A 13643-nucleotide genomic window follows, 5' to 3' on the forward strand; every position below is an offset into this window, starting at 1 on the left:
AAATGGAAATAGTTGCACGGCCTTTAGTTGCTGTAGTTGTTATAGTTTCAAAGAATTTTAGTTTTTGTCTGCATAGTACCTAGCACCTAGTTTTAGGGGTTGGGGTGATTGATCTATACTTTAAACAAATTTTCTTCATTTCACTTTTTACCACTATTTACGTTGTAACACACACAACTGTGATAAAATATCTCTTTAAACATCGCGTGGTTTTATCGAATATTTGATATCATTTTCCTATGATTAATAACAATAAATTACTGTGGACTGTACAGACTTTGTAGTAGCTTTAAATCTCTCTACAATAATTACGGCAGAAATGAAATGCTCGTTGTGTATAGAAATGATTACAATTTCAATTATAAAATCCTTGTTTGCCAAATTGTCAGAAGTAGTATTGCATATAACATTTAAATTCGTTTACTGAAATGACTCCTACACTCACTTCATTCACAATAATAAGAAGAAAATTACATGAATTATTTACGTTTCCATGAAAATGCATTTTCATTATTATTCTTCAGCTGTAATAGCATCATCTCCGGTTTATATATATATGCACAGTACGTACAGTTTTAGGTATAACACGCCATATTCAGATATTTTCCCTTTAATTTTCAACAGCTTTTTTCCTTCATGATCACGTTACTTACATGTGCCGTAATACAATGTACTTCGACTCTATGTGCGGCTATACATTGTGTGAGTTTCTGCATCATAAAATATGTTTACTTTATTTCGCAAAGAGTGTGTGTGTTTGAATATTTATTTTTTTGTTTCGAGAACGAGAAAATTACTACGAAGGGTAATGTGTTTGATGCAAAAGACTGCTAAATTAAAACATTTTGTACGAGAGTAGAAGCCTCTCATTTCGTGGCGAGAGGATATTTTAACAATGCGGAAATGTTGTAGACAATGTGGAAAATCAGTCGTACGTATATATGTATATATGGAGTACTGAGGGAGGATATAGTTCCAGTCATTGTGTTAATGGAATCAAAATGGCCATGCACGATAAAAGGAGTTTTTCTAGTACATGCGATATAGGTTACTAGCCGAACAGTAATGAGGTCGATGGTCCTTTTATTGAACTTTGAAATAAAATTTCAATTCGCTTCAGAAATTTTCGATTTGGAATCCAGAAGTGAATTTTTCTCATCCTCATCTTAGACTGGCATGAATTACTGAAGACAGAGTTCTTGTAGTTAGCCAGGGAAAACATGCAATCAATTGACAAATTAGACATCACTTACAACCCACACACTCTGGACTCTAAATGTCGAATTGTACTATCAAACGACTAAGATAATTCTAATCAGAAGATTATAATTGCATTAAATTCCACTAGACGAATTCACCTACGACAATATTATCTTATTTTCAAAAAACGTAAGGTCATTTCCTTGCAAATACCATCACAGCAAACATCAATATACACGCTTCGTCTAATACAAATTGCAAACATCAAACGGAAAAAAAATATATCTGTCCAATACGATGTTAGACGTCTTCCGCATCTTTCAATGATAACACTCATGTAAGTGACCATTTCCTTGGATGAACGATATGTTTTTATTTTGTAATGATAGAAGGGGTGGGTGAGAAACGGGAAAATCAACGAAAGGAATAAGAAAATCACAGACAAATTATGGTTACGAGTAAATATTTGACTTTTATCTTGTTATATCATTTAGATGTTAGTCTGTTGATTTCATCATAGGATATGATTGGTGCAAAAAATGTTTGTTCATTGTTTATGTTGTTGAATATTGTTGGAGACAACTGAAGATTATTTGATCTGACCTTTCAGAAAAGACAGGGAATCGACAACAAAATAAAGGCGGCTCTGTCTGTTGTTCGCTAATTAAAATTCGAATTCATAATCAATTGGTTACAGGGATGTTACAAGGATGTTACAGATTTAAGCGTAATCTCGTGAAACCCTTGCTGTTACAAAAGGTTTCGACTACGTCATGATCATTAACTGGCGTATTGCGATAATATACTTTAATCTATTACTTCAATTGTTTAATGTTTAGTCTACTGTCTGATTGAGAATCTTCTACTTCAGTAGTTTCGACATAAATTTTCCAATGTAATAAGACAGTAACCGGAAAGCATTGTTTATTTTCGTCGTCACTGTCGATAACAGATCATACATCTAAGATCTAAAAGTTTAGAGTTTATAGCTGTATAGTTTCGTGTTGCATCATGTTTGCTAACTGACGAGTGATCGACCATGATCGTTGTTTAAAAAAAAATGTTTAAAATAGAACAAAAGTCGTTTTTCACATCGTATAACAACGGCATCGCTGCTCACAGTTAATCGGTAAATTTTTGCATCCAGAAGGCTCTCCCAACTAACCGATGCCTTGGTAGTTACAGATTATAATGCACTATATCATCAAAAGTCGAAAACGAGGATGTGAAAAGAATATAATGCAGCCTCCTATGCGCGCAATATATTTAAGAGATTTTTATCTCGTTATTAAAAACAGCACGAGTATACATATACCGTACCTATATTCAGTTCTGTATTAGTAGTTACAATGTAAACGTGCGTTTTATCCATTGTATATTATACTTCTACCTAAATATTCATACAATGGTTCTTGTACACTCACTTTTACAGCATCATTATTACTAAAATGGAGTTTAAATTTTCGTTTCAAATTTAACGTTACTTAGAACGAATGCATTTCGAATACATGGTAATCACATATATGGCTCTAAAAAAACATTTTTTTTATATTGAATGATGGATTGATGCTGATGCTTGATACATAGATGTCTATCATTGTATTTTATATCTCTCATTGATATCTCCATATGTGCCATTCCATAAAGAATGAACACGAAAATGTTTTGATTTTATGTCGTGTGCTGTTATAAAATGGAGTACGTCGCTTTGAGAGATAGTATATGTGACAGGGTTCATTAAAATTCTGATCTTCACTTAATGCTTCTTTATTGCTGACAATTAACTTCAGTTTTATTTTCTTAGTTATGCATCTACATTTACATTTCTTATCTCGCAGCCAGTTTCTCTTTTTTTGTTGATGTTAATGTTACGTTTCTTTTCAAACAAAATCATAACTGTCTATGTATGACCTAACTTCGGATGTCACAATAATATTTTGTTAAGCGAAAACGGGAGAAAAACACATTCAGAAACCAAACAACCCGAGTGTGAATCTTGGTCATGTTCAAACAACCAGTGAACCGTTGACCATTGATGTTTAGTTAGCCTCCTTTTTTTCCCCTCCCGTTCGTTACATAATTTATGTCCTAATTGGTCGCGATTGCATGAGAAGAATAGCGTTTTTGTCTCGTGTTGGTGGCGTTTATTCCATTTATATTATAAACAAACAATGTCACGGAGAAAAATTGCTAAGAATACGAAAAACAAAACATGAAAACACAAACTTGACGAGGAACAAAAAAACGAAGAATAAATAAATTTCCATTTAAATGGCGGCACAAGATCAAAGAACCGAAATAAATATATTTCAAATTAACAATAATCTTCCAATGTGTACGCAAGTCAAGTACATAATATCTATTTATAGTTTCATGCACACATTCACGATGTTACAATGAACGTAACAGCCGCGTATGGGACAATATAATGCGGTTGATAAATCTCATATGTACATAAACACATTATGTACATAATTGTTAAGTACATCACGTCTAGTGTATTTAATTTATATAATATGGTAGGTGCAGTCATATATAGTAGCTCACACAAGGCAATAACGCAACACAACATTATACACAGTGTAATGTGTGGAGCTGCTGTGCTGTGCTTAGTCGTCTGTGTTTTGCAATTTATTTGCTTTTAAAATTATAATTCTTACTTCTTGTACGCTATATTAAAGTCAATTTATTTTAACTATGTGTTCTAATCAACGACTGCAAAGTACCCCACTAAACGCCTCAACAACATCACAATTCGATTTTTGAAGGAGTATATGGATTTTAACCGCGTAGACTTGATGGGATCACATGTACATTATTTTCTTCCATCGTTGCTGGTAATAATTTATACGATGTCGACTTCCTGACTAAACTGCACGTGCTTCAACCGCATCGTTCAACCAACGTGTTGTAGTGATTGGATTTAGATTTTGATCTTCCTTTTGGTACACAATCTTCGGTGAGGTTTCGTTTTAACAATATCAAAGGTGTACTTCCAGTATGACTTTCAACATGACCGCTGTCGGCCGTGTTGGTAAACTGGCCATTAGTTAGTTTTTTCTCACGCCACCCTCTCATCGTTTTTAAACGATATTCGATATTGAACACTATCAAGACACAATACATTCAACATTAAGATCGTTCCAAAATGAATGGGTAAAATTAAATGAATTTAGGCTCTGATATAGCTGAAATATCGACTTTCGGTTTGGTACCTGCACAATGTTCTAAGAATTTTGATGGTAAAAATTATTTTAGTTTCCGGAGTTTATTGGCGACATGAAATTCAATAGATTGACAGAGGTCACAATGCGGCAAATATTTGTTTTTAATCTCGATGGCCTTGGTTTGAGGCAGTCCTAAAGTTATTCTAATTGCATTGGCTTGTCGCTTCTAACCGATGAACGCCTTTATTTTCAATTTTGGAAGTTAACATAATTGACTTTTGTGTAACCCTTTTCTATTCGCGTATTAAGAAGAAATGATGTCGTTTCGTAGAATAAACTGCTGTTATCATTTCTCTTGTAGCAATGGATGTGAAATATTTTATTTGAATGGACCAACAACCGAATAAGAAAGTTTGAATGATACGAACAACTTATCAGTAATTCGGAGAGATCGACCAGTCTTAGGTGGAGGAATTAAATGTATTTGAAAGGTTAGTAGCTGGATTAGTTTGGAGATAAAGCAATCAATGTTAGTGATGTTGATCTTGGAAAAAAAATTATAAAATGTCAGTTATCAATGTCAGTTAAGGAATATGTAATCTACGCTGGTCTTTAAATGAGCAAAGCGGAGGACCTAATGTTCAGAACAACAATTTCGACGACTTAACGTCTTTAACTAATATGTAGTTTCACCTATAGTGATGGTTCTTCCTACTCATTGTGATAGATGCAAGAAAAAGAATTAAAACCGTAGAAATTTACGGCATTCGTGTAAGAACGACGACCACGTTTTCAATTGATAAGAACATACTGCCTTCGAGTCTGAAACTCATTATAACTTTCTTTAAATTTTCGTAATTAAAGCCCGAAAATCAGATATAAGTTTCGACGATCGTTTTTAATGATCAACATAATATATCCCCTCGAAAATATGTCCAATCATCATTAAAAAAGAATTTTAAAATCAAATAAAACATAAAATAAAAGAGAAAAAACAATAAAACTATTCCAACCGAAGGTAACATATCCCTAAATCTGATGGTAGATATAGTATAGCGTGTTATATGTACATATTGCTTATACAGCATCAAGTTTTGTATATAAATGAAACCAAAGTATTAGACCTGAAAAGAACAAAAAAAAACTTTTCGTTTAGACGAATGATGGACAGACATTGATTTAACATCTTAGATAATAATAAATTAAAATCAAGATTTATATTTTTGAATCGAAAAAAAATAATTAACGAATGTTCATCATGGGATACACCCAGAAAAGTACATGTATACATGAACATCATTTGGGAGTTAAATAATATTTAATTTATTTGTTTAACAATGCATAAAGAACCACTCACTGCGCTGGCGATGGATGACCTAGAAACTAAACTGTTCATAAATGATCGTCGTCGGCTTAGAGATCCTAACCGTAATCCACATATCGTTTTTTTGTTTCAATCATGTGCACAGTCAAGTAGCGAAAACCATTTATGAATCGATGATATCAAAGTAGTTTGACGATTATAGCAGTGCGAAACAGTTTTACTTTTGATCCTAGTGGTGAAATGGTTTTGCACAGAAGATGCGAAATCGTAGGGTTCGTTCGAAACACGTATTCAAACGTTACATCAACCGATAAACGTTACATTTAAAGGTGCTCGTTACATTTACAGTTGAACGTTACATTTAAAGGTGACCGTTACATTTACCGATGCACGTTACATTTACCGGTTAACGTTACATTCACAGATGAACGTTACATTCACCGATTTACGTTACATTCACCGATGAACGTTACATTCACCGATGAACGTTACATTCACCGATGAACATTACATTCACCGATGAACGTTACATTCACCGATGAACGTTACATTCACCGATGAACGTTACATTCACCGATGAACGTTACATTCACCGATGAACGTTACATTCACCGATGAACGTTACATTCACCGATGAACGTTACATTCACCGATGAACGTTACATTAATAGATAAACGTCACATTTACCGGTGAACGTCACATTTACCGGTGAACGTCACATTTACCGGTGAACGTCACATTTACCGGTGAACGTCACATTTACCGGTGAACGTCACATTTACCGGTGAACGTTACATTTACCGGTGAACGTTACATTTACTGGTGAACGTCACATTTACTGGTGAACGTCATATTTACCGGTAAACGTCACATTTACCGGTGATCGTTACATTTACCGGTGAACGTTACATTTACAGGTGAACGTTACATTTCATAGAACAATTCTATCGGTTGGATTCACTATTCCAAACTTAAAAATAATTAAGAAAAATTACGTATTCGTAACGAACGGTAATACGAACACATTTTAGTCCTGTATCTGTTCACTTCTCAGAGTTCTGCAGTTACTATTGCAGTTAAACTAAAATTTATGGGCCTCACCTCTGCTTTCAATACAAAAATTTTTTGGCAGAGCAAATTCGTAATAAAAAGCAACATTAGCAATTAAAAATCGAATCCGTGATGATTCTTTTCCAATCAAATTATAATTATAAAGTACGTGTTACCGACGACGCCAAATAAAAAGTAAATAAAATGAATCAAAATAACATCTTAAAAATCACACAACGTACTCACGACATGACGATGTTACAAATAAGATTCTTTTTTCTTTAGTACAAAAAGGGAAAGACAGGTATCCGATAATAGATTGGGCAACATTTCATTCATGAGTTTTTATTAAATTCATATACAGACTATAACCGGGTTATTTATGATATACGCGCTAACATCTATATAATATGTGTGGCTGTATCTATATACACATCAATGTAATATATTTATAACTTTGGAAACTAAAAAAAAATCATTTTCTGGACAAAATAAATGACCGTTTATTTGGCTAAATATATTTTTTTTCCGTTGAGAGATTTATGGCGAATTTATTATTCTTTGTCTGGGTTTGATATTTTTCGTTTGGAGTTTTTTTTATACATCTTTGGTCCACAAGAAAAAGTAGTTAAAAATTTTCGACATTCTTTCCATCGATTTATGTGCTATAAATTATATTATGTTGTCTCTAATGTCGAAGATAAAATGCCATCTCGCCAAGCTATATCGAAATACATAACTTTTTTTTCCTTCGTTTACCAAAACGTAAATAAACGCATTTCGAGGGACATTAATTAAATGATTGAATGCTTTGTGTGTAACATTATTTATAATATTTCAATTCCGTTTGATAATTTTGGAGCAAAAAGGATTTTGAGACCGATTAATGTTTCCCCAAAGCATTAGTCCCAAAAACAGTGAGCAAAATAATTTCTAATATTCCGTTGCAAGACCCTTAAGGCTCTTAAGTGTCGTCAAATTAAATCGATGATACTTACACAACGAAATAACATTTCTCTCACCGTCTATTTTCGCTCATACTTCAAATTCCGTTATTCATTGTTTGTATATGAAAGTTTAGTCGAATCGATTACACCTTTACGGACAATAAATTTCTTTTCACCAAATTCGATTTCCGCATTTTTTCAAAAAAAACCGAACTATGTATAAGTATCAAAATGGCAAAACGATTTATATGTCTGTGCAATCCATTCTGCAAAATATTCCCCAGTCAAATTCAATTCGTTTTCCTCTCGAACAAAATCTTATTTTCAATCGAATTATCATTACCATCATCAAAGTTGATTTTCCATTCTTTTTTCCTCTCCTTGCCATACACCGTTTTTCGGAATCAACCACCTCATCCAACATCACTTCAAAAAAAAAAGTGATTTTCTAATCAAATTTACACTTCTCGTAATCAACGATTTCCCTTTTTTTCGTACTTTAGAAAATTATTTGTTGTCTCACATCAGCGATTGGTATATTCAACAATTTTTTTTTTATATAAAACCTTGTTAGATAGCTCGTTTACAACACATCTCGCTTCGATTTTGCTTGTGTTGTTGTTTTTGTTGGTGGTGTTGTTGATGTTGTTTCTCGTATTTCTCTACATAAAATCTATGAACAGTGTACCATATTCGACATGGGCTCAAAAACCATATCTATATGTATATACCTTCAGCATTACCAATGTTTTATATACAACGAGAAATATGCGCGGAGCGATGACGATCATTTTTCGTATAAAACAATATTTTTGGATGATGAACTTTTCGAATGTATTTTATCGGTCCTTAGTTGCCATGCGCTTGGACGATGTTAGGATGTTGTATATATATACATAAATAGACGATGTGCCCTGTGTATACACTGCGATTGTAGTTATGTACTTTAAAACTTAAATAAAAAAAAAATGTTTTCTTGTTTAACCCAACACACCATATTAAAATCATGCGAGTTGTATGAATGTACTATATTGTTTTAGACGGAGTTCTGAATGTTTGTACGGTTTGTACCTACATATTTATATATATGTTGTATATCAACAAAACATACTGAGCGTGGATGCTGGGGTTTTTTTTATGTGTGTTGTCATGGCTACCGTTTTCATTTCTGTTTCAATGCATATTAAAATATAAGCGATACGTTTTAATGTCGCTGACGGGTAAGTTGTACACTAACCGGAGACATCTTATATACGTACAGCCTCGATTCTATAACTTCGTTGCATTTTGTCTCGTTTCGAAGAAACACTAATGTCTTTAACTGGAGATGTTAAGTTCAACTTCATTACAGATTACAGCAAAACGAACGATTCTAATACTTAAACTCTTTGTTTAAATGTACAAAAAACGCCTGATGTAAATTGAATTTCCGTATCTAAGTGATGTTGCTCTAGGTCAGAGTCAATTTTTAGACGAAAAATAATTGTGGTACATAACCCAGTGTTTGACCTATATTTCCGTGTGTATGCAAAGATTATCACCGCACTAATTTACTCGGTATCGAGCAGCTTGTATCCGGTAAAATAAATAAAACTGGATCGGAACTTGTTTAAAATGGTTTCGAATTTCATATTCACTTAATCTTAAGCTTGAAAGAAAAATAGTCTTGACCCAGACATTACATTGTCGGATGCGTTGCAGCATACCTTTGTGCTGAGCTATATTTTCTCTGAAAAGTTTTTGTGCTTTATTGAAGCTTGTTTGAAGAAGAGTTGGTGTCTGGCTTGATGTTGTCTCTAAAAAAATTAAGTGGCACCATATTGTCTCTAGTATGCTCTTTACCTCAACGTTTCTACGTAAATTGAATTTACACGTTAGTTAGATGGTGTTGCATATTTTTATAAGAGCGGATTGAATTTCATTAACCAGAACTATGCCCAGAACGTTATGGTTTTTTACAGTGTTTCACAATTGTACCATACACTGTTCAGTTTCAGTACACTATTTAGAGTACCACTCATGCTTATCGATCCTCTGGACTGAGTGAACTATTCAGAGAGCATGTTACTGTTATCCAACTATTTAGTTAAATTAAAAAATTGATTAAAGAAAAGTAATTATAGAGTCCGGTATTCAACAATCACTTAATGAATTTAAAGCCAACATGTTTCGAGTTTCAATTCAATTTTAAAATTTTCTCAAACGCATGGGCAAGTGAACGGGATTGCGTTAACAAAATTGAAAAAAAAACAGCAACAATGAAATTTAAACTGGTAAAACTCTTGTAGGTATATTTGCATTACGTGTACACAAGAAAAACTAGAAAAACCCCATTCTTAAATAAATATTTGCAGAAAATGCAAAAAGATTTGCAAGCGAACGGACATCAATTACTTAATGGCCCATATAAGCCGAGGTAATTTTTATTTCAATATTCGCCATTCAGAATGATATATATAAAATGCTGATGGTTGTACCTATTCCTCTACAAAATGTATGGTGACTGTATTTTAAGTCAGTTCATTTATTGACTCGCCGGATAAATTGTATGTTTAGACGAAGAAGAACACAAAAAAAAACTTTATTTCGATCGAAAAAGTAAAGATGTAATGTTTGTATGTCCCTTTAATCTTATAAGTATATAGAATGATTCGAACTTGAAAGGGCATTAAACAGAGTTCTGAACGAAAAGAAAATAATAAAAGAAACGAACGAACGAACAAAGTATCGTACGATGATGTATTCCAAGAAACTGCAAGTATTGTTCCTCGTTTTTCTTTTCAAAAATGTTTACTTTCTGGTCCGAGTTTTCTTATTCCATTAAAAGCAAACGAAACGAAACTTATTTCAAACAAGCATCCAGTTCTATTTGTTTTGTGGCTGTGAATCGTAAGCCCGTTGTTGATATACGGCTTTATGATTTCTTGTGAAAAGCTTCGGAAACAAAAGTATTTTCAGTTCAAATGACTTGTCGATTTTGATGTTTTTTTCACATTGTTCTTCGGTTGAATGTGATGTTGGAGAAGTTGGCGAGTCTAAATAAGACCTCGATTGATAACAGACTTTCAGAGATCGCTTCTTGCTCCAATTGCTGAAATAATTAACTTTTCAACAAGTAAGATCCTACTGTGGAAACCACCAGTTTTCAATGAAGCTTTTTAAGCTGCGTCATTTTCGACAATTGCATGTTGTTTGAGACTCAACTATGATAAATTTCACCGCCTTCAGAAATTTCGAAATTGGCAAACCTCCAAACATATCCGCACGGCCAATTAAGAATTGTTTATGGCTGGTAGGTTAAACTCCAAAGTCCGACTTTTTCAAAACACCTTACCGTATGGATCAATTTTGATTTTTCTTTAATAAAAATTATTAACAGGTAAGTGAGGCAAAAACCACTCTAGCAACAAGGTTGAAAAATTAAGTAGACTCAATTTCCTATGCCTTTAAAAGCACAACATTTAGAAATGGTTCAACTTTGTAACAAAGAGTGTGACTAGCGCAGAAAACACAAGCATCAGAGTGAATTTTGTATTGATGCTATTGGAGCCGCTATCGTCATCATCGTCGTTGTCGTTGTCATCATCATCATCATCATCATCGTCGTCGTCGTCGTCATTTTCACAAACATTCTCTTCAACATACTCTTGTCTTATTTCCGGATACACTACCGGTCTGAGAGCGCCAACGCATCTAGTTGTATGATCCCCATATCTCAATTGCTGCTGAAGTCGATTCTTCAAATCGTCCGTCCAGTCACAAGTGTTCAAATGATCGGAAAATCTCCTTCCAGCAATTGACTCTGGTTTCGTCAGAATTGGTTCATCATCGAACCGCGATCTGTAGGGTTTTACACATTAATTTGGAATTCTGCCAAAAAATAGGTAAAGAAACTTACGGCTCGTATTCCTCGATTCCGAATAATTCATTCAAATCGGGCTGAGCTGATGAATCACAATAGATAATCCCCTTTGGATAATGCCAGAACCAGGTTTGACACCTTTGAACAGAAGTGATATTAGAAAGATGCAAGAAATTGGCATTTATCAATTGAAAACTTACATTTCATACATTGATGGGTGTCCACCAATTGTAACGTTTGGTCTGGATGTCGTGTCATAAGTGCATTCTGAAATTGGATATCTTCGTTACACAGACTTCAAGGAACAATTCATCAATGCACTTACCGGTAATAATGTGATCTCCCGGGAATATTCTTCGATACTCCTGGAAGGGCCTGTTTGCTTGATAATCGAAATTGTAATGCATATCAACGGCTAACCAAGGCAACTCAACCCCATCCCGAATGATTCTCGTTTTCATTCTCTTGCCAGCCTTGTGAGCATGGAACATAACGTTGATAAGATTCATTCCTTCTTCGGGAATAAGCGCTCTAGTGCATTCCGCCGAACAGTGTCCAATATTAATGAAGTCATCGGTTCTCGGTGGCACGATTTGTAGGTGATTCACTTCATGTGCAATGCCGAATACAGCGGCATCCACTTCTCTCAAATTGCTTGTATAGAACAAATCGATTCCCGTTTCGAAATTTCCCGTCTCCAGTCCAGGATTGTCAATATGAACTTCGAACATCAAATATTCCTGACGACCGGTATCACCAATGGGATAGCCCGTCATTTCAGGCAATACAAGCATTTCTCCGCCAACTGCCCATATGTAGAGAACAGATTTGCAATATGGTGCTGGAATGACTGGATTTTGCTCAAAGCATTCGCCACCAGGATGACCCAAAAATTGTTCGAAGTATTCGGTCGTTTGACCATCTGGCGGAACACAACTATAAAGGACGAGGTGATGTGTATGCTTGATTGACAACTCAGATGTAAGCGTAACATTAAACTGGAAAATGAAAAATTAATTTAATTTCCTTATTGTCTCGGATATGAACATTGAAGTCACAATTTCTGAAAGTCTTTGATAATCAAGAGATTGCATGCCATACGTGACATGCAGCGTCTTGATTAGCTGCCATAAAATGAACAATTTCCTTACCGCAACTACATGGTGCTTAGTTCCATTGAAATCCGGTGCTCTGTGAACTGTGCACCAGTATGAAGTATCCTGTGGTAAAAGGTTGTGATTTCGTCTGATCTGGAAAATGTCGTACCTAAGGGAAAACAAAACGCGATTAAAATGATTTCACGGTTCCATAATGCGTCCGACAAGATATTGTTGCAATCACTATTTAACTTACTGTGTTAAGTCAGCGGCTGGTGAGGGAGCATCTAGTAAGTTATTTATTCTTGGTCCTCTTTTATTGGGATCTGCACCGTGATAGCCTACGTCGTCTGTGTCACCAATAGCCCAAATAATATATTGTGTATCGTCCTACGAATTCAATTTGGCACATGGAATAACGTCACATCGATGCTTCAAGTAATTTCTGACTTACTGTTATTGGTACATCTCCAACTTCATCACATGTATTCAACTTCCTTGAGAATTTCAATTGGGTACGACCATCGGATTCAGTTGCACTAATTAATTCCCAATCTTGGGATACATCACGGCTAGGAAAACCATTCGCAGGCGCATGATAGTCCTAAACGATTCCAATTTTTCAATTTAAATTTTGAAATGTCTCGCGTATTTTGATAAAAATCTAAATTACATCGAAGTACGCTTGACCATTCCTGACACCACCAATAACAATATCCGCTCCTGCCATACTCGGATTCATTGATATACCAAATCCCACATAACCGGTCGTCTCTACATCTACACTAAACACAATAATTTCGGTGTCTAAATCCACTTCCCATTCAGCCGAAAATTTTCCATTATTGTCCAAAATCAGGGACCGCTTCAGCGTGTCACTTAAGCAACTCGCACATGCTATTGCGAGATAGACAAACACAATTTTTCTAATTGACATGATGATTGTCACCGAATTTAATGTTGAAACTAAAGTGATCGTTATTACAACCATGAAC

General features: G+C 34.5%; 2 protein-coding genes across 5 annotated transcripts in view; one reads left to right on the forward strand and one right to left on the reverse strand.

Moving 5' to 3' along the window:
- Positions 1–13643, forward strand: part of LOC119079471 (protein pangolin, isoforms A/H/I/S) — an 86818-nt gene that overhangs the window by 38213 nt on the left and 34962 nt on the right. The gene's annotated exons all lie outside the window — the stretch shown is intronic.
- On the reverse strand, positions 11035–13627 carry LOC119079475 (DBH-like monooxygenase protein 1 homolog). Its single transcript, XM_037187412.1, has 8 exons — positions 13322–13627; positions 13103–13252; positions 12905–13038; positions 12703–12817; positions 11877–12549; positions 11752–11818; positions 11588–11689; positions 11035–11529 (listed from the first exon to the last, which is right to left on the reverse strand). Exons 1-8 carry the CDS (start codon positions 13583–13585, stop codon positions 11151–11153), a joined length of 1884 nt encoding a protein of 627 aa, XP_037043307.1. The 5' UTR covers positions 13586–13627; the 3' UTR covers positions 11035–11150.

Source organism: Bradysia coprophila, unplaced genomic scaffold, assembly GCF_014529535.1.
Source record: "Bradysia coprophila strain Holo2 unplaced genomic scaffold, BU_Bcop_v1 contig_324, whole genome shotgun sequence".
In the NCBI taxonomy this organism is placed as follows: Eukaryota; Metazoa; Arthropoda; class Insecta; order Diptera; family Sciaridae; genus Bradysia; species Bradysia coprophila.